The sequence below is a fragment of the Porites lutea genome, chromosome 1 (assembly GCF_958299795.1).
Source record: "Porites lutea chromosome 1, jaPorLute2.1, whole genome shotgun sequence".
In the NCBI taxonomy this organism is placed as follows: domain Eukaryota; kingdom Metazoa; phylum Cnidaria; class Anthozoa; order Scleractinia; family Poritidae; genus Porites; species Porites lutea.
Genome location: NC_133201.1, coordinates 36,350,541 through 36,374,992, shown reverse-complemented (window position 1 = coordinate 36,374,992; position 24,452 = coordinate 36,350,541). Strand labels below are relative to the sequence as shown.

Genomic DNA, 24,452 nt, shown 5'->3' with positions numbered 1-24,452 from the left:
CGAACGCCTCGCTGTTACATTACGCTATTTAGCAACTGGAGAAAGCTTTCACTCACTTGAGTACTCGTTCCGCATTTCGCGACAATCGATTTCGTCAATCGTCTATGAAACAAGTCGTACCCTTTATCAAGTATTAGCGCCCGAATTTCTAAACGTTCCGAGCACGGAAAGAGAGTGGCAGATATTGGCCGACAAATTCGCGTCCAGGTGGAATTTTCCTCATGGCGTTGGTGCAATTGACGGGAAACGGGTGATCATTCAGCAACCACCCAACTCGGGCTCCCATTTTTACGATTACAAAGGAAACAATAGCATTGTCCTCCTCGCTGTCTTTGGGCCTGATTTCCAGTGCATTTGGGCGAGTGCGGGAACGAATGGCCGTTCGCCAGACTCTGCCATATGGCAAAATTGTGACCTAAAAATGGCATTAAGCTCAGCGGACAATCCACTGAATCTGCCCAAACCAAAACCCCTGCCTGGAAGGTTAATGCCAGTCCCTTACGTTCTGACAGGAGATGATGCCTTTGCCCTAACAAGGTACTTAATGAAGCCATTTCCACTGTCAGGGTTGTCAAGAGCCCAGCGCGTTTTCAATTATCGACTGTCTCGTATGCGAAGGATATCAGAAAACGGTCTGGGAATCATTGGAAATAGGTGGAGGGTATTTAGAGCCCCCATTGTCTTACCTCCCGACAAGGTCATTGCCTTGATTATGGTAGCATTGGTACTACACAACTTTTTAAGGTAAGATATTGTAAATTATCTATTACAGCGATTTCTAGCAAAGAAAAATAGGTATTTTGAAGTTTTTGTGTTTTGGTCAACTGTGTGTATTTTGGAAACAGAGACTGGTGGGCTCAAAGTTGAGTCCACCCACCCTTTTACCAAATACAATGTAACTCTAGCATAAAAGGAAAATGGAAAATAGAAAGAGCAAGGGGAAAGAAAGGATGAGAAGAAAAAAAACACAAGTAATGGCAACATTTGGCCTCTAAGGCTTTTCCTTTCTGTTTGGATGTCATGCTGCCCAACTGATCATGAGTCAAATTTTGTTAATACAGGGATCAATGTTTGGATGGTGGGGGGGAGGGGGGGTACGGGTATAGATGCAGCATTTGAACTTTTGTGCATTTTCTTTGTCAAATTCCTGTCACCCTTAGGACTGGAAATTAGTTCATATGTGATAAATTATCCCTTTCTGGGATTAACAAAACTGCCGTTTGGGGCAAAATTTGTGATCAAATATCCCAGAAAGGGGACAAAGGAAGTCTTCAAATGCCCTGTCTATGCCTGTGCCCTCACTCTCCATCTAAACATTGATACCTGCATAATATTTTAAGAAATCTTTTTGCGGACAGTTGTGTGCTGGCCAGCTATGTATAAACTTTAGGTGATCTGTCTTAAGAAAAATAATAATGCAGGTTTATACAAAATCTTTATTTAGGGAACCTGTGAGATTTACCTTGTGCCCTTCGCAAATAAAGAGTGGATTATCACATGACATGTATGTTAACAGATGGGAATCAGGCCAAACAAAATAAGTTTCCTTTTGACAAGGGACAAAATAATTGTTTTACAAAATGTAGTTTACATTTCATCTACAACTTATTTTAGTTTTTATAAAGTGACAAAAACCTAGTTAAAAATATTGCCGACAGGAAATGTTCTCTAGTGTTTATATACAGTTGTTTGCTGAAACATGTAGTTTATCATATTTAATCATAATCGTCTTATGAGTTGCACATCCTAGCCTTCTGATCATTTTTCCATTACTGTAAATCCTCTATTAAGCCCCCTGGAGGCTTATTTATTTCAAACAGATTTGAAGGGGGGAGGGGGGCTTATTTGAAAGGGGCGACTTATCTTTATCAGCAAAGACAGTAGTATCAGTTCTCTATCAACAACTAGAATACAAAGTGGAAAAGCTAAGTACAGGAAGGTGAAGGGAGGGAGGGAGGGGCTTAACGCTTAATAGGGGATTTACGGTATTTTATAGCGGAGCTCTGGCGCGCGAAACGCGCCTGCGGAGCACCATGGGTAAGTAAATCTACCCATCCCAGAAAATTTGGTAATCACGTGACCGTACACCGCCCGCCCGCCTGTCCGCACCACAGGGAAACCAGTGTTTAATCGTCACACTTTCTAGCCAGTTTGGGAGCACAGGAAGACTGATATTGCACACATATATTGCACATCAATGTTGTGACCAATTGACAGCTGTCAAAACAGGGTATCCGCTGACCAGTATCACCTGACTGTATCGCGGGCTCAGGTGTCGACCCATCGAGGTTGAATATCTTTTTGAAGTTATCCGCTGACAAGTTACTAGTTTTCAAATGATCGCAGGCTCAAGTTTATTTTTTTTAAATTCATATGAAATATGTTGTGTTTTGTATGTGCCGCACAATTAAAATGTTGATTTTAAACTGACCTCGGAAGCTAAAATTCAGCCAGTTTTTACAGGCAGGGAAGACATACCAGTTGCTTTTGACTTTTCTCACCAAGGTCACGCGTTGGTCACGCTCTACGTCCAATTTTTATGCTCTGATTGGTCAAAATTTGACAGGTGAGTTCATGCGGAAAATTTATGCAGCATCTTGAAACTTGTTTACTTTGCTGAAGACAGAGTTTTGTGTCAACTTGTGATGTTTTTAACTGTCTTTTTCCACTGAATGTACAAAATGAAATTCAGCTGCTATCAAGAGTCTTCTGTTATTCATGGCTAGTTTGTTTACTGGGTTTTTGGTTGAGAAATACGTCGCTTGTCGAAGTCGGAAATCCGATTTCGGATGGCATCGTTTTCGTTTTCTACCTTGCTTGATGTGTAAGAGGGTTGAAAAGTCTGAAGCGATTCTGGCCTTACTTGATAGTTTTCAGCGCATCTCGAATGGTAAGCCTGAGTAATTATTGCATTTGAAGTTTGTCTTTTATATATAATTTAATGAAGTCGAGCGTAGTTTATGCAGCTATTTAGTTTATGCACGTTTTTAATTGTAAGATTTGAGACAATAATCTGACTGAGTATCAGGTTTGATTATAAGCTTATAGAACTTTAAAAAGCCTTTAGACATTTTCTCACCGCGAATAGAAAGAAAGTAAACGTTTCAAAGAATATTTAGTTATAATTCTGGCTGTAAAAGAAAGCTTTGAGCGATTTTCTTGCCTCGAGTTCATCTTTGAAAAAGCAAATACCGGGAAGCCGGCTTACAAAATGAAAAACATAAACAAGGATTTTCAGAGACACTTTAATACTTGTCTTCGTGAATGAAAATTGTTGTCTCTGTATATGTTTCGCCGAATTATTTTCCTTTTATTGATTGTTAGTAGTCTCTTTTGCAATTTTTATCGCTGTGCCGTTTGTTTTCAGTCGCTCAGGAACATCGCTTGCATGCAGGAGTAGTCAAAATGCCACGCGTATCAAACGCCTTTGACGATTACACATCGTTATAAAACCATTAAATAAAAAATAAACATAATAAATTCTTTATTATGTTGAAGCGTATAACTCTATTAATCATAATTTAAACAGTCGACTTTGGCGCTTGTCAAAAGTGAGAACCGGCTAGCCGTATAGGTGATTTTGGAAATTTTTTTAACGGTTTCGCTAAAAGCCCACACGTGCTTCGATCGTCCTGAATATTGAGTGAGTGCAATTTGTATTGCAAAATTCTGAAATACTGCATTCTGTCCGAGGTCTGTATGATAAAAACAGCGCCTCATGGTACTGTTTCATCTCAGATGTGATGTATAAAAAGTATAAAAGGTTGGGTTACACGTCCCCAGGCATGTTGGCAAGATTTTGTAAAGTAAACTTGTCGAACGCAAAAAATTCGGCCTGATTTGTTTTCCAAGAATTTGTTTTCCAGGCCTAATCTACTGTGGTCAAGAGCCCGCGCTCTTAAATGTGATCGAAGATGATTGCTATTTTTTGGGTGTACATGCATATAAGGCTATCAACTCGATGTAAGATTAAGTTCACTCTTAGCTTGTACTGTTTGCAAATTACTTTTCTCTAAAATCACTTAACCTTTCCCTCAAAAGTCGCATGAATAAGCTCTAAAGTTAACTGAATTGTGGAAACAAGTTTATTGTTTGATTTAAATTAGAAATGCGAGTTAATATATAGGAGCTTCGCTTTTAGCCCTGGCCAAATCTATATATTACTGCAATACCATTCTTCATTGTAAACCACTATTACGTATTCACTGATATTTTCATTAAAAATAAGGACTTCTTTACTATTATATGCTTACTTTGTACGCATTAATTGCTGTCTTCAGGGTGGATGGATTGACAGATGTGGAGGATGGTCAAGGAAATATTATTCCAGCACCTTGGAGGTTGAGTGATCAGCAAACTTCTTGGCTGGACTACCATCCCCACTGTAGCAACAACTTCTCGAATGAAGCGAGGGCTATCAGGGAGGAGTACATGACTTATTTTAACTCTGAGGGTGCAGTACCATGGCAGTGGGAACTTTGTGGAGTGTGACTGACTGCATGTTTGTATTCTATTGCTGTTGACGTATATACTTCTAGTTAAATATTTAGCTGTACACACTATGGAGGACCAAATTTTATTGTCCATCTGTTAAATTAAGGCTATTTTTATAATGATCTGTGCACTTTCATGTGTGTCTTCATAATACGGGCTAATCATAACAACCTTTTTTTGTCAGCATTTAACAAGAAATTGTCCACATTATCACTTTCCATAAAATGATAAGTTATATATTCTTATATAAAGTAACATTAAATTCACTAAACGTTTTTCAAAAGCTGGTCATTTATAAAGTATATACCATCACGCAAGGAATAAAAGGATGTTTGTTTTACAAACAGTGTTGCTGCATTGGTGGGAGGGGTGAAATATATACACTTAGCCATTTTACCATTTGAGTTGATAGACAACTTTTATTAATGAAAGTCTGGGTGGTTAAGCCCTATTCGTTATGTGAAGCAAATCCATATAATAATATTGTAACGTTTAGAGGGATAACACTCAGTAAGAACTCTAACAACGGCGACACTCGGCTCGAAGCTAACATCTTTAGTTACAAAAACTTCCACGTGTTTACACAAGACTTCGCTTATATAAGATGTTCAGAATGTAAAATGATACAAGATGATACAAAATACACTTCATGTAAGCAATACGTGACACATATTACAAAGGACTAGCCCTCAAAGCGTCAGCAAACTTTTTATAGCTGTAGATTTTACTTTATTCATTCCTCACAACACAATTAAGTGTTGTATTGTGGGGTTGACTGTCTTGTTGCCTTACATTTCTATAAATGTTACTGCCTTATCCTCCAAATATATGCTGCATGTTTTACAAGATTTGAAAAATAATAAATATGTGACTGTACTTTTTCAATTTACAGAACCCAAGCAAGATTATTGGTTAACAAACAGCAGCAGAGAAAATAATGTGGAGGATGAAACATTATGTATATAATTTTGTCTATTCTGGTCTTGAATGTGTGAGCAGTGAAATGTTTTGTAAGGTTTAAAACACAAGTCACAGCTGAATATGTGGCAAAACATGAACTGCAAATTTATTCCAGGATCAGACATTTTAATGTTAAAATAATATTATTCAGGGTTGTCAGAAAAGTTTGAAATAGACGGTGTAGGCTGGGAATCAAAGAGTTATTGATTTTTTATGGTTCTATTTTCCCTCTATTTTCCTATGAAAGTAGCTAGGGATCATCATTGTTTATAGTGGCTGGGGGAAATCCCTGGTCCCTAATGATGGCAACCTTTCAAAATGATTTTCTTTGCACCCTGAGCCATACAACCAGAATGTGACATAATCTCTTTTGTGTTAATTGAAAAACACCTCAAAGAGCAATTCCAAAGGATCCTGAAAAACACAAAATATAGGACGTGTATAAAAGCTTTATTCATTAATTTTTATTAATTTATTTGTGTGAAGAAAGTGAGGCTTTTTGAAACTCCTCGTATGACAGGTAATTCTTAATTGCCTCATAAATAATCTTATATTACCTCAAAATACATGCAGTTATAATGATTCTCAACTGAATCGAATTATGCTTGAACATATTGTCAAGTATACTTAAAAATTGTATTTGCAAAGTAATTTTATAACAAGAATCATATCAAGACTTCTTGAAGTACTCAAGTAGTGCATGTATCTCTTTTTTTGCGAAAAAGAAGGAGAAGATGTTAAATTATTGTTATTAGAAAAATTATGTACATATGGTACCGATAAAAATGTTGGTATGATCCTGTCTTGCTACACTAAGAATGAATAAAGTTTTCCCTGATTTGACAGGACTTGCATGAGAAATCTGGAAGTCATTTAAGTTAAGTCCTTATTTACAACAAATTCGTCGTCCAGTTTGTTGTTGGCTTATTTGAAATTTAACCTGCCAGAGTAGTTTTGAGTGATATTACAACATAACAGTAACACGTTTAAAAACTACTCCGTGGCGCTAATACTGTCTGAAATATACCGGCACATCCTTCATTTGCCCTTGAGTTCATGATTATTTTAAGACTAAAGTTTTAGACACGACTTTTCACACGAATGTGAGGCTCGGGAAGTGTATGCATTATAAAAAAAATATTGGCGCCATTTCATGCAAATCGGACTACAAAGCGTTTACTGAAAAGACCAGTTAAAATTGTCAGAGTTCAAACTAGTTACTGGAGCTTGTGGGTTGAAAGCATTGAGGCCTGTAGACAGCGAGCTACATGTACTTGTAGGAGCAAGTGTACCTTGAGGAACGTAGCATTCCATTTCCAAATCAAAAATGACATCGTTAATCCTTTTCTTTGCTATAGCAAGTTGTCGACCAGAAAACCGTCGTAACTGAGACTCCAGTGACTTCACAAACAAGCTGATTGAATCATTGTTTTTCTGACTTGCTGCTGCTGGACTTTGAAGGCATTTCACGGCTTCCTTGAAAAAATCCAATTTTATTTCGTCCATTTCTCTCGATTTATCTGCCTTTGTTTTCTTGGCTGGTCTCTCGTTTTCTTTTTCATCAGCAGTTGCAAGGGTAGTAACGGCAGGGTCTACATCCTCGCTCCCTTTTATGAACATCATTGCTTTGAAATATCTCCATTGGGAAAAGTATGCCGTGTCGGTACTCGCTCCACTCACCTTGGTGTCTTCTTCCCTTTTTAATTCCCGGAAGAAAATGGTTTTTAACGAACTCCACTGTTTTTTAACATCATCCTGGCTTCTGTTCGGTAGAATTTCACACAGCTTCTTGAAATTTAAGTCTCTCAAGTTTCTGTCCCGATATGAAGTAAGGTGATGATTCCATAGCTGGTCGTTTTGCTTGTAAAACTCGATCAATTGCTCTGTTTCTTCTTCAGTCCACTCAGTTTCTTCCTTCGCCTTAAGAGAACGGACAATGTCATCTTTCATATACGATAAAGCGGTGTAAAATTTCCACCTCGACTGTTGACCTTCTGTGGTTTCTTTCTTTACTCCCTTGTCAATGCCGTTCTAAGGCTATGTAGTTGTTTTTTGAGACAGCTTGGTGAAATATTAAATTTTTGGCATAACTCATCCAGAGCTCTTGACCTTCGTGGCTTGTTTTTATACTCTGGTCCACAAGTTTCCCACAGACACGGGTGCTTTTCAAGTTCTTTGCACAAATCCTTTCTTTGGGCCTCTGACATTTTTTCACTAATAAATTCACAATCTTGGGTTTCAACATTCTCAACCTCCACAGCCTCGGCCATGTTTACTTCCTGCCCAAATATGCCCAAGGTGAAGAGTGCGCTTACTCACCATCTTTCCCGCGTTTTTGGTGCGGGAATCACAGGTGTTGTGAAGCGTAGCAAGTTGTGACCCAAATAATAAAATTGAAAGTTTGTTGCAAAAAGTAGAACTCAGGTCAACTTTGCGCAACATGTTGCCGCAACTTGCAACATTGAAATTTGTTGCGCGACAAGTTGAGAGCGAAGGTGGTAATACGGGCAACAACGCTTTTCAACTTGCAACGCAACAATGTTGCGCGACAAGTTGTGCGAAAATGTTGCCCGTATTACTTGACCTTAAGTCAGGTTTAAAAAAATATTTTTATTGCATTTCACGAAGAACCAGAGACACATAAATAGTGTGTTACATGTATTATAGGTTGTGAAATAATTGATTTTTACTGATTCAGTACTGAATTTATCTACAGTATATGAACCTCTCACATATTGTTGAAGCTGTCTGTCAGCTACTTGATTATAAGAATAGAACACTACACTGAATATTGAGCCCATAAATAATAAGAAGAAAAATGAAATGCAAAATAAAAATAGACAACCTTATTTCAAAATAATCCATAGCTCTGGACCACACTATTAGCCCAGTTCAACTGATTTATGATGACTCAAAAGAACTCAATCAGCTCTGTTTATTGCCAGATTTTGAAAAAAATACACATCCACTTTTTCTTTTATTAACTGCAATATTTTACTGAATATAATGTAAAATTCGTACTTGGATTCAATTGTAAACCTCCTTAGAATTAATGGGAAAATGAAATCATCACTTGGTCGATCTCTGTTCCAGCCATCCCCTCATAACATTGTGGCTTCAAAAAAAAAATATTATTGTCAATGTAAATGCAGTATTCAGTCTTAATTACATGGCCAGCTGCAAGTTCATTTACTCACGTTTGGCAGCCAAAGAAAATGTTTTAAGTTTCGCCCATAACATCTCGTCTGCGTCAACAACTTTCCCAGATATTTGAGGTCTCTTTCAACTTTAGCATTCACGAATTCGTTGATTCGTGTATTGGCCAGCTTGGAAACCAGAGCTCTAAATACTCCACCCATTACCTCGTGATTGATCGCACCTTCAGCTGAAATGAACGATGCAACGAGTAATTTAAAATCACTTTCCAGTGTTTCGTTATTCAAAACAGAGGTCTGGCACATATCGATAAACTTCGTCGGGTACTTTGCAAGATTTGTGTCTGTGGTAAATTCACGAACATTCTTATCCACCTCCTTTAAAAAGCAGCGCCGCAATATCGAAACAAGGTATCATCCGACTCCACGACCAAGCATGAATTCCTTTGTTCGGAAGTCGAGTTTTATTTTCTCAACTGAACGTAACTGTGAATAGTGCAATAAACCATTTCGTGGATTACGCTTACAACAGCATGCACCACTTCAGGGAGAACTGTTGTCCCACAAGGAAACGTTCGATGATCATTCGTTCTTGAGTTGGCTTTCTGACTTGAAAATTTACTAACATTTTCATCCAAGCCACGGAAAAAGCAGCTTTTCTGTTTTGCTTGCCTGATAAGGTGGCACATTCCCTGACAAATGTCGAAAACTTGAGACAGAATCCAACTATTAACAATTGAAAGTTTGCTTTCTGTGCCTCGCAGAGCAGATGTTTCGTGAAACAGCTCCTCTCTTTTTTTTGACGTAACACGCGGCGATTCAAGAAGGCATGAGCGAATGTGAACTTCCACCTCATTAGCTTCCTGCATTGAAAATATCCATGAGGTCAGTTCCTTCATTTGATCGTCGTTTAGACTGTTAGTAGCTCACTTGGACCTTTTCACAGTCGAAGATGATTTCGATTTCCCTTTGCGTGAATTATGCGTTGTCGCTGATGAAGTAGACGTCCTGGGCTCTTCTACGTTTTGCAGATCTTCCTCTGAACTGCTGGTTTCCGTATAAATACTGAAATTGTCGCTTGAAGTACTCTCAGAAGAGACAACACAGAACACAGACAATTTTTGAAGGTATACGTTTTGCAGATCTTCCTCTGAACTGCTGGTTTCCGTATAAATACTGAAATTGTCGCTTGAAGTACTCTCAGAAGAGACAACACAGAACACAGACAATTTTTGAAGGTCAGTATGGAACCCCATCCAAGTGTTGTTTATCTTAAAAGTTCTATGAATCAAGGTTTTGATTAACCCCAATTTGTAGGTAAGGGGCAAAAACTCAGATAACTGGTGGGGTTAATCAAAACCTTGATTCATAGAACTTTTAAGATAAACAACACTTGGATGGGGTTCCATACTGACCTTCAAAAATTGTCTGTCATTCTGCGGAGGAATCTCTTCCCTGAAAACCTTATCAACAAATATATTTCTAAATATATTCAGACAGCAGTCAAGGGAGGGAAAACACAGCCCTATTCAGAAGGCGAGCCCCAGGGAACGCCTAAGTTCTTCTTTAAAATCCCTGATGTTGGGCACTTCTCAGTCACGGCACAGAGGAGTATACGCAAACTTCCTAACCGGTTATGTAAACCTATTGATTTAAGGTTAGTCTTTACTACTTTTAAAGTCAGGAATCTTTTTAATGTGAAAGATGCTGTCCCTGAGGGGCTACGCACGCGTGTGGTCTATAAATTTTTGTGTGCAAGTTGTAATGCTTGTTATGTTGGTGAAACCAGCCGACACTTCTCCACACGAGTGCGCGAGCACTTACTTTCAGACAGGTCTTCGAACGTTTTTAAACATCTGCAGGGTTCAGAGTTTTGTAGAGCATCCTGCACACCGGATTGCTTCGAGATCCTGGACTCTGCAGCCACTAAGTACCAAGTGAAGCTTAAGGAATCCATGTTCATAAAATGGGAGAAGCCCGATCTCAACCAGCAGGCGAAACACATTAACCTGACTCTCTCCCTGTAAAGAACTAAGCGTCACTCATTTAACTTTGTTTTAGTACGCAAAATTGACAACGCAATGTAACAAACTTTGTAAGATCGCGCACGCTTTAAATTCAACAGCGATTTCAAAATATGTACCACTGAAGATGACGGATGTACCGTCGAAACATGTCTGGAAAATTAAAGAAAGTTGTTATGTTTATACGACAATCACAGTATTGTTTTAAATTATTTTGTTTGTTCAAATTGAATAATGGCCATTATTATATTGCTATTCAGACCTTTCATTAAAATTTAATTTCATGGCTTTTAATGGAAAGCAATCACATCATCTAACATTTTTGAATGGTGTAGGTTAAGGGCTTGAGGCAAAGGAAACAGAACATCATGGGCATCTTATGACCCTAACCCTGCTGACTCTGTTAATGGTTAATTTCCCTTGTTTCAGTTCGTAATAAAAACCCTGTCTATTTAAAGACAGGTAAGAAGGTGTAATTGAAGTAACCTTGTTGTGCGTGATAAAAACACTGGGAAATTTTAGACTTGGTTGGCTTCAAATAAATTCCCTTGAAAGGAAAAGAACACTCCCATTTTTGTTAAAAGTATTTCAAACATTGCTAGTTCATAGGTCACTTAAGGCCAAACAGGGTAGTTGCCCAATTTGCTGAGAATGGCTGGTCACACAACCACAGCGTTTTGTTTGTTTATCATGCATGGACATGAACAAAGATTCAAAATAAGAGTGAAACAACTTGCGCCAGTACCGGTCAGCGGTACTATGAGTTAGCATGCGTTATCTGTTGTTGGCTGCCTAGCGTCCGCCATATTGTTACTGTTACTCGGCCGCTTGTTGTATCCCAGTTTGATTAAAGCCTTACACGAATTGGACGTGCCTTGGTTCTTGCCTTATCTTCCTAACTGGCGTGGTGGCAGCGTTCGGTTCAACCCAAGCCTCACCTTTTTACCGTACAAAGTCACTTTTAAGCCTCGACCGCTGGAACCAAAACAGTGTATCCTTCGCTGTGAAAACACGTCCCTGAGTTTTTCCTCATGTGTAATGGCGTCTTCTCACCGCGCACCGAAACAGTGGTGCCTTTCCAAGGTGGAAACTATTAATAGCTTCGAGAATTGGAAGCAAAATCTGCTTTACACATTATCATTGGACAGCAACTTCGCTCCCTTCCTAGCCGATGGCGTTCAATGGTTAAAAAAAACCAAAGCCCAACCACTTCGAGGACTCGAAGCCGATGGCGATTCCATACCTCTTGCTCGACGCCTCACCGCCCGACAAAAAGTCAACTTTCTCGAGCTGATGCTCGGTCAGATTGCGAATTACTGCCCTATCATCTCCCGAAGCACTTTGGTGAAAAATTCAACGTCACTCGAATACATCTGGCAAACTATTCGCCAACACTTTGGCTTCCAGGCCACCGGCGCTCAATTTATCGATTTTTCTGACATACACCTCGCAGCGGATGAGCGCCCTGAGGATCTGTATCAACGCCTCATGGCTTTTGTGGAAGATTCCTTACTTCGCGCCAACGATTTAACTCACCATGGCGAACATGTTGCAGAGGATGAGGAACTAACCCCTACCCTAGAAAACTTTGTCGTTCTTACTTGGTTGCGACTCATTCACCCCAGTCTCCCTCGTTTAGTCAAGCAACGTTACGGCACGGAGTTGAGGTCTCGCACCCTTGCCTCAATTAAACCCGAGATCTCTCAGGCACTTAGCTCTCTCCTCGAGGAAATCCGCGCTTCAGATGATGCTAAGATTCTACGTGCCGCGGTAGCTGATGATTTTCGTCGCCCCCGTCCGGGTGGCAGGAGTGACCCTAAGACCCGCACCAGACAGCCCCGTCAGGACAAGGTCTGTCCCTTATGTAAGCAAGCCGGTCGCTCTAACACCAACCACTTCCTCAGTCAGTGTACCTTCCTCCCTGACAATGACAGGCGCTTCATGGTAAAAGCGAGACAGATCGTCGGCATACTGGACGACAAACAAGACACCAACTTCGACCTTGATCCTGATCCACCCTGTCCTGAAACCACTTTGCCTACTCCTGACGTTGTTGCCTACCGTGTCCAGACCCGCCAATCTCCTTATATGGATGTCTTTCATGGTCACCGTGTTGTACGTATCACCATCGACAGCGGAGCAACTGGAAATATGATCCGCCACTCCACCGCGAAACATCTTGGATGTCCAATTATATCCAGTGCTCAGTCCGTCCAACAGGCTGATGGCTCTTCTCAGCTTCAGGTGGTCGGAGAGATACGGACATCCTTCACCCGCGACCACACTGACTTTACATTTGAGGGACTTGTCGTCGAAGATCTTGACGTCGAAGTGCTTGCCGGGACCCCTTCCATGGAGGCAAACGACGTTGCCGTCCGGCCCGCCAAGAGAGAAGTGCTACTTGGCAATGGTTCAACCTACACATACGGTTCCCAGGCCCCGCCCAGCCCTTCCACAACCGTCCGCAGAGCCTTTGTTCTCCGTGCTCCTACTCCCTCCAAGACTGTTTGGCCCGGTGAATTCTTGGAAGTTCAGCTCCCTGACGATGCCCCCCCTGATTCAGAGTATGCGCTTGAACCCCGCACTGATGCACCTAGTTTACGTAATCTCAAGCCCTCTCAGCTGTGGCCGCCACCGGGTGTCGTTTCCAGCGTTGTGCGTGCAATCCGCATACCAAACCTGTCAGCCGAACCCCGAACGCTTAAGCGTCACGAACACTTCTGCCAGGTCACCCCTGTCTTCGAACCAAAAGAGGAGTCACCGACAAGTCAGCCTCCTACTCAGCATCCGCTACCTCCCTTTCCTGCTAGCCACTCTTCATCCGTCCAGGTAGACCCAGACCGCATTCTCCCTGAGGCTGTCAGAGCCACCTTCCAATCTCTGCTCAGTGAGTACGACTCCGTATTTGACCCTCAGTTCCCAGGTTATAATGGATCCGCAGGTCCTTACCAAGCAAAGGTCAACATGGGCCCTGTCGAGCCCCCACAGCGGAAAGGCCGCCTCCCCCAATATGCCCGCGATAAGCTCGTAGAACTCCAAGAGAAGTTCGACCACCTAGAGCAGCTTGGCGTCTTCCAGCGCCCTGAAGATGTTGGTATCACTGTAGAATACCTGAACCCTTCTTTCCTTGTGAAAAAGCCGAACGGCGGGTCTCGTCTTGTCACTGCCTTCGCTGACGTAGGCCGGTACAGTAAACCCCAACCATCCTTGCTGCCTGACGTGGACTCCACCCTGCGCCGCATCGCCCAGTGGTCTCATATCATCGTCACAGACCTGACAAGTGCCTTTTACCAAATACCTTTGGCTAAAGAGTCCATGAAGTATTGCGGCGTTGCTACTCCGTTTAAAGGAGTACGAGTCTACGTTCGTTCCGCTATGGGTATGCCCGGATCGGAAACTGCCCTTGAAGAGGTTATGTGCCGCGTTCTAGGCCCACTACTACAAGATGGATCCGTTGCCAAAATCGCTGATGATCTGTACTGCGACAGCAACACACCCCAAGAGCTACTCCACAACTGGAAGAGGGTCCTACAGGCCCTACACAAGTGCAACCTGCATTTGTCTGCCCACAAGACCATCATCAGTCCCAAAACTACCACTATTCTCGGCTGGATCTGGAATGCTGGCTCCCTTTCCGCCAGTCCTCACCGTCTTAACACCCTCGCCACGTACCCCGAGCCGAACACTGTTGCTCGCTTAAGATCCTTCATTGGCGCTTACAAAGTTCTTTCCCGTGTTATTCCAAGGTGCTCCAGTTACCTCGCTCCACTGGATGCTGTAGCAGCCGGTCGCCCTTCTCAGGAATCTATTAACTGGACCGATAATCTCAGGGCCGCATTCCGTAGTGCTCAGAACGCCCTTTCCTCTGCACTCACCATCACGTTACCCAGACCCGAGGACCAGTTATGGATTGTCACTGATGGAGCCGTCCGGGACCCTGGATTAGGGGCCACCCTCTACCTAACGCGCGGAGATAAGTTATGTGTCTCTGGCTTCTTCAGCGCCAAGTTACGGGGCTCCCAAACAACGTGGCTTCCGTGCGAGGTCGAAGCCCTCTCCATCGCAGCGGCAACTAAGCACTTTAGCCCGTATCTTATTCAGTCCGTCAAAAAGGCCTGCATTCTCACTGACAGTAAGCCTTGCGTTCAAGCCTATGAGAAGCTCTGCCGCGGGGAGTTTTCTGCCAGCCCCCGTGTCTCCACCTTCTTGTCTGTCGTGAGTCGTTACCAAGCATCAGTCAGGCACGTCTCCGGCGCTGCTATCCTCCCGTCAGACTTCGCAAGCCGAAACGCCGCCGCCTGTGACAACGAGACCTGTCAGGTGTGCTCGTTCATTTCTCGAACCAGGGACTCTGTTGTCCGAGCCGTTTCTGTTCAAGATGTCCTCCAAGGCAATGTTCGCCTTCCCTTTACCAGCCGGCCTGCCTGGGTGTCTGTTCAGTCTGAGTGCCCAGATCTACGCCGTACCCACGCTCACCTCGTCCAGGGTACGAGACCGTCCAAAAAGCTCACTAACATCAAGGACGTCAAACGTTATTTACAAGTTGCGTCAGTTGCAGATGATGGCCTCCTTGTTGTGCGGCGTCATGAACCCTTGTCACCATCTAGAGAATGCATCATTGTCCCACGCCAAGCTTTGGACGGCCTTTTGACTGCCCTTCACCTACAACTCAGCCACCCGTCTTGTCACCAGTTGAAAATGGTCGTCAAACGCTATCTATACGCTCTCGATCTGGACCAGGCTGTCTCCCGTGTCTCTGACGGGTGCCACTCCTGTGCAGCAATCCGCAGCTCTCCAACCGCACGTATTGACCAGTCCACTTCTCCTCCACCCGTCGCTATTGGTCGGTCCTTCGCCGCAGACGTCATCAAACGTTCTCGCCAGCTCATCTTTGTCCTCCGCGAGACTGTCACCTCTTACACTTCCAGTGTATTTCTTGAGGACGAGCGTCATCAAACGTTACGCGACGCCATTGTAAAGCTCTGCTTAGAATTGCGCCCTATGGATGGCCCACCTGCCGTGATCCGTACTGACCCTGCCCCTGGCTTTAAGGCTCTCGTTAACGACCCTCTCTTAAAGAAGCATAGAATTACAATTGAGCTTGGTCAGGCCAAAAATCCCAACAAGAATCCCGTAGCTGAGAGAGCAGTCCAGGAGTTGGAAGCGGAACTTCTCCGCCAGGAGCCTTTAGGCGGTGCCGTTTCGCCCCTCACTCTAGCCGTAGCCACTTCTGCCTTGAACTCTCGTATCCGTTCACGTGGCCTATCCTCGCTAGAAATGTGGACACAGCGGGACCAGTTTTCCAACCAGCAGTTACCCCTTGCCGACGACCATTTAATTGCGCTCCAGCACGAGCATCGTCTGTCCAACCACCCCCACAGTGAGGGCTCCAAAGCCCCATTGCACAACAGGCGTCCTACTCCTGTAATTGATGTTGGTGACCTAGTGTACCTTCATTCCGATCGGAACAAGTCTCGAGCCCGCGACCGCTACCTTCTTGTAGCCATAGATCCCCCATTCTGTGATATCAAAAAGTTCATTGGATCCCAGTTACGCAGCTCGTCTTACCACGTCAAACTTACTGAGTGCTTCAAGGTCCCTTCCGACTTGGCTGGTCCCTCACATCCTCCTCGCCGGTGCCGCGGTCATGACTCAGATGACGATGACGATCCTGATATCACACCTCACCCCCCACCCTCGCTGCCTGACATCCCTGATGCTATCTCTGCTTCAGCCCAGCATCTATCTAACACTCCTCCCTATGTTACACCACCTGCTCCCACCGTTCCTCTCGACCGCATCATGGACGACACAGCTGCCCAGCCATCTTGCCCTGAGGACTCCTCTTTGGAGAAGACAGTCGTTTCAGCAGACCCCGTCCCTCCTGGCCTGCGGAGATCATCTCGCACGAGACGTCGTCCTGCGCGTTTTGAAGATTATGATACTGAGCTATAGCCGTTGTTACTGATCTGTGACGTTTAAGTCAGTTTAAGAGTTTAAGTAGTGCTTTTAAGCACTTTCCTCTATGTTTTTGGTTCCAGTTTTCTCGCTTTCACGCTATGTATTGTAAAAAAAAAACAAAAGGAAAAAAAAACAGAAGTCACGCCAGTACCGGTCAGCGGTACTATGAGTTAGCATGCGTTATCTGTTGTTGGCTGCCTAGCGTCCGCCATATTGTTACTGTTACTCGGCTGCTTGTTGTATCCCAGTTTGATTAAAGCCTTACACGAATTGGACGTGCCTTGGTTCTTGCCTTATCTTCCTAACTGGCGTTGTATACACTTCAGCCTCTTCATCTGCTTACAATGGAGCAGGTGGCTAAAATTCAAGTTATGAAAAAGCATGTGAATAAATTTTTGAAGAACATTTTGAATAATGTATTATTAGGCATCACTAAAGAAATGTTGGAAATTTTGACACAGTAATAATGTTGTGTTGTGTCAATAAATAGAGAACTTTGTCTGTGTCTTATAGAAAAGAGAGGGTTACAATAAATATATGAAATTGGTAGAATTGCAGAAAAGTTGAGCTTGTAAAAAAACAACTGGTACAGCTTTTTCCTGCCCAGGACAGGACAATGAAAGTAAAAAATATGTGAAACTTATGTCATGTATATTTTGAACCTATCAAGAAAGATTTAACACGTGAACGATCAAATATGCGGTTTTGTAATACAGAAACTTAAGCAATTGTGAAAAAAACCTGAAAGCTCACAAAAAATCAATGCTTGAACGGGATTCGAGAGTTATTTTTAATCGTAGACTGTAGTAGAGCCACGGCTTACGTTTTCATGTAAATAAAATTTAAGCTAGCTTACTTGATGTTGATAACTTTCGTCATATTCAGAGTGTGTGTTTATCCTCCTTGTTTATAAATTAAATTCCCACAATCGATTTGTCAACGTGATTGTTCTCAATAAGCGCTGCCATAGAGACCACAATCTTGCAAGAATAAGCAAAATAATTCCTTGAGAGGACAGTACAAGTGCGTTTTCTACCAGCGACCGCTTTCATTTTTAATAACGGTTTGCACACACCTTGCCAGTTAAATGCTCATTATTTTTCACTTTATTTAGTCTTCCATTACTCGTCTGTTAGAGGTTTAAAGCGATCTGCGTCCCTCAAACTCTAAATTGACTTTTTGGCTATAATTGTCCTAACGGCAAGAAAATTTCCCTCTCTTTCGTTAAAAATTCCATGCGCGCAGCATTAAAACATTCTTTATTCTACACAGTTCAAGGCAATGCATCGAAATGATAGTAAATATCACTTGAAATTTAGTACTCTTTCAGGACCAAGACTTTCAGACTCTAAAATTAGTGACACTGTAAACATAATTAGAAACACTAAAAATAGTCCTGGGACGCCATTTTGGTGGTTTTTGTGTTGAGAAGATACAACTCTTTGGCTTTTCTTTAGTGCCATGCCACTTTATATTGCATATTATTTGTACAAGCCACTTCCTAGATAAATGTACTATCTCTCACAAAAGGGATTTCTTGTCCCAAAGCCCACGACAAAAGTCTCGAATACTTAAAGAATTTTTTCTGAAAACTGTGAAGTTTCTCCTTCTGCTTGGTGTCGACTCTTGAAACCGCCAGTGTTTTTCACAATTTTATCAATGAAACCATCTTATTTTCTTTTTACAACGATTTCCTCATTTTATTCTTGCATTTTTGTCTTGGTTTAGGGGTCCATTAAAACATCGTTTAGCAAAATTAAGCTATTATTAGTGAGTTGCCTGGTAATTATCATGTAATTCAAATTTTCCACAGCGTCAGTGAATAGGATCTTATCGCTGTTTTAGTTAAAATATCATCGCTACAATAAAAGTCACACGTTTTCATTGTACAACAACTTACTTTATTTAACAGTAATTCATTCCTGTGCTGAAAACTCCTGTAATAATGACCGGCAGTTCTGGAAAGGCAAAATTTTCCTCCATGTCTCGCGGGTTTCGCTGCACCGAACACGGTAGGTTTTGACTCACCGGTTTGGATTGATCCGTTGATCACTCGTCACTATTTCCCTTTATAGTACGAAGCCTCTGCCAAAAAAAGTAAGTACCAATCTATGTTTTCGGGAAACAAAATAGTTTCCATTTTAAACCGGGTCCTTCTTGCTCAAACACACTATCAATCTGAATGAGAGAAAATGTTAACCGACGCCTCCAAACCTGCCTCTCACCTTCCCGTTCTTACCCGCTCTTAGAATCACTTTTTACAGATTGACCAATGAAATCACAGATGAGATTAACCAATCAGACAAAAGTCTCCTTTGTTCAAAACTTGTCCATATGCGTGAGTTTCAGCGTCAGTTTTTAGCTTGTAAACCATATCGACATTAATTCTGGATATCGCAGCCCTTCTATTACGTCATCACGTAATTCGAATTGGCCCTATAATTCGGTCGTGAATGAGTCAATGTCACCCCCCACCAGTAACATAATTATGTCTTTGATTCCTTTAATTTCAGTTAAAATCAGTGTCATGCACGGCTCAACTTGTGTGCAGTAGCACAATTTTGCATTCAGACAATGAGGGACAAAAGTGTTGACACACTTCCGTAAAATGGCCCCTTTTTGCATAGTGGATATACTTATCCCCTTCCCCTGTCTACCCCAACCCCTTCCCCCCAAAATCAATGTTAAGTTTTGGACCGTCAAGTCTTTTTTTAACTTCAGACAACATTGATTCGGGGGGTGAGGGAATTTACGGCGTTTAAAAAGAATGTAATAATAGATGAAGTAAATGTTTGGTAAAAGCACCCGTTTTAAACAAGTGCGTCAACTACTTTTGTCCCTGATTGTAGCTGTGAACTTTCAAAGTTTATCAAAACTAGCTAATGCTAATATCAATCGTGCTTTTTGAATAGGCGGAGACACAGCAATCTGGAGAAACATACTGTAACACTTGATCACGCAAAAATTAAATGATACTGATAAAAGCAAAAGCAAAAACTCTGGGCCACATTCAGAACAAATGTAGGCTCTAGGATGCTAAGTCATCACACCTTGAAGTAGTAAGTAACTTGCCTCAGTACTCTATTTCTCTCAAGTTGTCATTTGAAACTCCTGGTGAAGCTTTCCGATCTCAAAGCTTCTCCGCTTATTGTGACGAAAGGTTTTGCCCTTCCAAGCACAAATCCGGGAAATAGGCGTTAAGATAACTCGAGTGACTTCAGCGTAAGAACAACAAGGGGAAAACTAACTCTGCAACTCGCTTGGCTAGCGGGAAAGGAACTCGTCAACAGTTTAATCTTCAGCTCGTGAACGTAAATTGTTGGGAAACATATAGCGCGTTATGCAACACAACATCCCTTTCCCTAAACATAGTAATGGAAACCTTGATTGCATGTATTTTTAAAGAGATAAGGAATGTATTAAGTTGACAAGTTAATTGCTTTTGAATGTTACGTGCGTGATGTGATAAGAATATGACACATAGATATCTTATAACAAAAATGCCAAGACTGTGTATAAGAAAAGAGAGTTATTATGATTAGGCAGAATGAATTAATGAATGTACCGTGTAGTGAACGAGGATCATTGCCGGGAATAAAGATATACAGTCCAAGTTCCGAGTGTTGGATTGAGTGTGTGGATATTCCCGAACACAGTGGTCCTTCGAGCCGGATACTAGTGTGTGTAAGAAGCGTGTTAACGAACCAGAATTACTGAACGTTTTGAAGGAACAGAGGGGCGTTCCCTATGGCCGAAAAGGCGAGGGCTAGCGTCGATAAGAAGACGCGAATTAGGGACGGACAGCGAACCATCGCTAAAAGGTTACTAGACCAAGTAAAGCAAAGACTTAACCATGAAAGTGGAGTGTCAAGACAGGCAGTGGGGTAAGGAGTCTTTAAAAGCCCTTCAGGAGAAAGTAGACACGTTGAAGAAACTGGATAATCAAACCCTAGACTTGATTGGAGGTTTAGACTTCGAAGATCTGAACGTTCTAATTGAAAGACAAATCGAGGAAAGCGATCGCTTCAGAGGAGAACTGAACCAAGTCCTGTTGCGATTGGAGGAGGTTCTGAACCCAAGCATGCATTCTAGCCCAGCGATTACTGGAGCGTCATCTCAAAACAAAAACCCACAGCCCACGAACCCTGTGCATAACACGAAAGCTAAGCTTCTGAAGCTCGAAGTAAAGAGGTTCAACGGCAGATTGCAAGATTGGCAGGAGTTCTGGGATTCTTTTCAGAGCTCTATCCATGGAAATGACAACCTGTCCGCAGTAGACAAGTTCTCTTATTTGAAAAGTTTGATACAGGAGCCTGCCAGGTCGACGATAGAAGGGTTTGCGCTGACCACGGTAAATTATGAGGCCGCAGTCCAAGCTCTGAAGAAACGCTATGGAAAGGATATAGCAATCCAGCGAGCCCATGTAAACTATTTACTCAACATGCTGCCAGTTTTCAGTGATCGAGACATTCCTCGCTTGAGGAGGTTGTTTGATGAGTGCGAGTCTCATTTCAGGGGATTGAAGGCTCTCGGAGTAGAGGAGAACACATATTCGACGATAGTTGTTCCTGCCATTATGCAAAAATTGCCGTAGAAATTTCGACTGACGATCACAAGAGGAGAGGAGTTTTTAACCTGGTCGATGAAACGAATGTTGCAAGCCTTTTTGAAAGAGCTGGAACTGAGAGAGGATCATTTTTATGCAATGACCTCCTCGAAACCTTCATATTCCAATAGACTTGACGGGAAGGACAATTGAGCAAGGGGCACGACAGCCAACGCCCTGTTTACAAAACAAGAAAATGGGAACTGTGCCTTCTGTTTGGGAAAACATGCCCACGAGAACTGTCAGAGAGTTAAAGATCCAAGGGAACGTAAGAATATTGTTTATAAATTGCTAGATGTTTTAAATGCACGAAAAAGGGCCACCGAGCCCGCGATTGTAAGATTGGTGTATAATGCAACAAGTGTGGCCAAGCGAGTCATCATGTTTCTTTATGTGATGTCAGGAATGCGCAGCAAGTGCCTCCTGTTGCCGAATTTCAGTTTTCGCCCAATGGGGAATCAGTACCTTTGGCCAGCGTTCTAAGGACATGCATTTAAGAGATGTGGTCGAAGTCAAGGTAAGCCCAACTGACGGCCAAAAGGTTATCCCAATCGAAGCGTACGTAGTACCAGAAATATCCAGCATCCAAAACAGTCATGTGGAACTTGCAAAGGGTGAGTATCCCCACCTTAAGGGATTGTGGTTTTCGGATGTGTGTATGGGGACAGGAGAGCTAGAAATCGACATTTTGGTCGGAGCAGATTACCTGTGGAGCGTTCAGAAAGATTGTACAATCAGGGGGGACCTCAACGAACCAGTCGCTGTGGAAACTGAATTAGGTCGGGTTCTGTCAGGTCCAATGAAGAGTCTGTCAAGTGGGCCGGGACCCGTACAAATTAACCTGGTGAAAACGGAGGACAGGGAAAGCTTAGATGTTGATGTGAACAGATTGTCAGATCTGGAAGTCATAGGAATCAAGGAGCCAAGAACGGGGGTGTATGAAGAATACAGGGACAGTATCACCTTTGATGGGCATCGATATTCAGTGAAGCTTCCCTGGAAAGGAGGCTGCCCAGATTTACCGACCAATTATACCACAAGCTTGCGTCGTCTTAGAAGCCAAGTAGCGAGACTGGAAAGGGAGCCCGAAATTCTCGCAGAATATGCAGCTATAATTGACGAACAGCTTCATACGGGAGTAATAGAGAGGGTGGTTGAGTTAGAAGCAGCCCCGAAGGTACATTATTTGCCACATCAAGCCGTGGTGAGAAAAGAAGCCACGACAACAAAGGTAAGGATCGTATATGATGCATCGTTAAAGGCGACTAAAACGGGCACCTCCTTAAATGATTGTTTATGTGGGACCGTCATTAAACCCACTGTTGTTTGACATTTTGTTGCAGTTTCGAGAGAACAGAGTTGTTCTCGTGGGGGACATAGAGAAGGCTTTTCTCAATGTTGGGGTAGACAAGAAAGACAGAGACTGTCTTCGATTTTTGTGGCTAGCAAACCCCCCCGGACCTATCTAAGATTGTGGTTGATCGATTTTGTGTTGTGTTTGGACTGAATGCATCCCCCTTTTTGCTAAATGCAACCTTGAGGCATCATATTTCGAAGTTAATGGCAGTTGACCCCGAGTTCGTGAAGAAATTGATTGATTCGTTCTACGTGGATGATTTCGTGGGGGGCGGAGCCTCGTCGAGTGAAGTTGTCAATTTCTATAGTAAAACTGTCAACCGGATGGCAGACGGGGGATTCAAGTTTAGAAAATGGCTGACCAATGACCTGAGTGTTAGAGAGAAAATTAAAAAAGATCTGATCGATGAAGTGAAACTTGACCCAGTTTCAGCTGAAAATGTCACGTACGCAAAGTCATCTCTAGGCCTGAAGATGGGAAGTAACGGCCAAAAGGTACTGGGTCTGCCATGGGATTTTGAGCAAGATACGATAACCCTCGAACTGACCGCAATCGCCAAGCACGCAGAAGATCTACCTTCGACTAAGCGAAACACACTGCGACTCTTGGCTGGGATCTTTGACCCTCTCGGAATGATTGGTCCCATAACAATAACAGCGAACACCGCACGATTGATGTTAGCATTAGCTAGTTTCGATAAACTTTGAAAGTTCACAGCTACAATCAGGGACACATACACCTAATTGCAATAAGGTTGTCATAGAAAAAAGCAAAAAGCAAAAAGTTAAATAGGAATTAATTAGCACGTAATTATCATAGCTTGCAACATTCACAACACACACGCTTATAGCTGAATATTAATCACATAATATGAGAGAAATCATTTGCATCAGTTTCTTGGTATCATTCTAATGCAATTCGAGGCTGATTCATCTAGCGAATTTCAAACGTGCTTGAATTACAAAGCACATCGGATAACTACCAAAGAAATAATGGCTCCATTTTTTTTCAATGAATATAGCCTGGGGTAAATTCCAGGAACTCAACGCGTGTTTTAGATTAGTGCTAAATAGAAAAGCCAGTCTGCGTATGGTTTGCAGTGCACAACACCATCTGATCACAATTTTCAAGCAACAAATCAGGGGCGAAGGCAGGACTTGTCATCGCGGAGAGGGTAAGGGGGTCCTCCGCCAGTTCCTCACCTGAGCCACAAACCAAGCTTCGTTTGTCAGGACATAATAGATTAGCGACTGAAAGTGCGACAACTGAGATTTAATATTGCTCGCGTCAATTTACCTTTTTCTTTTTCGAATTGTCCCACTTCTGTTGATGGAGAATGTTGGCTCTAAAATGACTATGGCGCCTGTCTATCTTGCAGCGCGGAATTACAGAATTATCTCTTGTTATTGTGAATGAATTCCTAAATAATTGTTAAATACCGAATTAAAATACGCAAATGTAAATCACATGGCTAATTTATTCCTATTTGTCTTTTTGCTTTTTTCTATGACAACGTTATTGCAATTAGGTGTAGATATCTTATAACAAAAATGCCAAGACTGTGTATAAGAAAAGAGAGTTGTTATGATTAGGCAGAATAAAATTAATGAATATATGGTGTAGTGAACAAGGATTGTGCTGGGAATAAAGATATACAGTCTAAGTTCCAAGTGTTTGATTGAGTGTGTGGATATTCCCAAACATAAATCATACCGTCAAATAAATCCGCAATGTAAAATCGTACAAGCATATAACTCCGCAATGTAAATCGAAAAACAGGAATAACAGTGCTCTATTTATACTAAGCGATCAACCTATTACAGCATCACAAAACAAATGGACAGAAGGCTGAATAAAATCAGCTGAACAGCGAAAACAAATCTGGATAAATTCAG

At 42.2% G+C, this 24,452-nt stretch overlaps 2 protein-coding genes and 2 pseudogenes across 2 annotated transcripts in view; 3 read left to right on the top strand and 1 right to left on the bottom strand.

Moving 5' to 3' along the window:
• Positions 1-5,827, top strand: part of LOC140937872 (uncharacterized) — a 6,147-nt gene extending 320 nt beyond the window's left edge. Inside the window, exons 1-3 of the mRNA XM_073387445.1 lie at positions 1-537; positions 4,281-4,501; positions 5,387-5,827. The exon at positions 1-537 is cut by the window's left edge and continues 320 nt beyond it. Coding sequence (XP_073243546.1) covers positions 1-537; positions 4,281-4,491 — 748 coding nt within the window. The 3' untranslated portion in view covers positions 4,492-4,501; positions 5,387-5,827. The remainder of the gene's footprint in view (positions 538-4,280; positions 4,502-5,386) is intronic.
• An 803-nt stretch (positions 5,828-6,630) lies between these two features.
• On the bottom strand, positions 6,631-7,724 carry LOC140929064 (uncharacterized; annotated as a pseudogene).
• Positions 7,725-11,671: 3,947 nt separating this feature from the next.
• LOC140929059 (uncharacterized) lies at positions 11,672-16,588 on the top strand. The gene is made up of 2 exons (XM_073378892.1): positions 11,672-12,806; positions 13,083-16,588. The coding sequence occupies exons 1-2, from the start codon at positions 11,672-11,674 to the stop codon at positions 16,586-16,588; spliced, it is 4,641 nt and encodes a 1,546-aa protein (XP_073234993.1).
• A 3,859-nt stretch (positions 16,589-20,447) lies between these two features.
• LOC140929050 (uncharacterized) lies at positions 20,448-23,264 on the top strand (annotated as a pseudogene).
• The last annotated feature ends 1,188 nt before the right edge of the window (positions 23,265-24,452 follow it).

Bases quoted from the DNA above. Each gene is read 5' to 3' on its own strand.
- LOC140929059 (XM_073378892.1), top strand. From the start codon at position 11,672: ATGGCGTCTTCTCACCGCGCACCGAAACAGTGGTGCCTTTCCAAGGTG. The intron at 12,807-13,082 runs AACATCTTGGAT...CCCCGCCCAGCC, and splicing joins GATCCGCCACTCCACCGCGA to CTTCCACAACCGTCCGCAGA.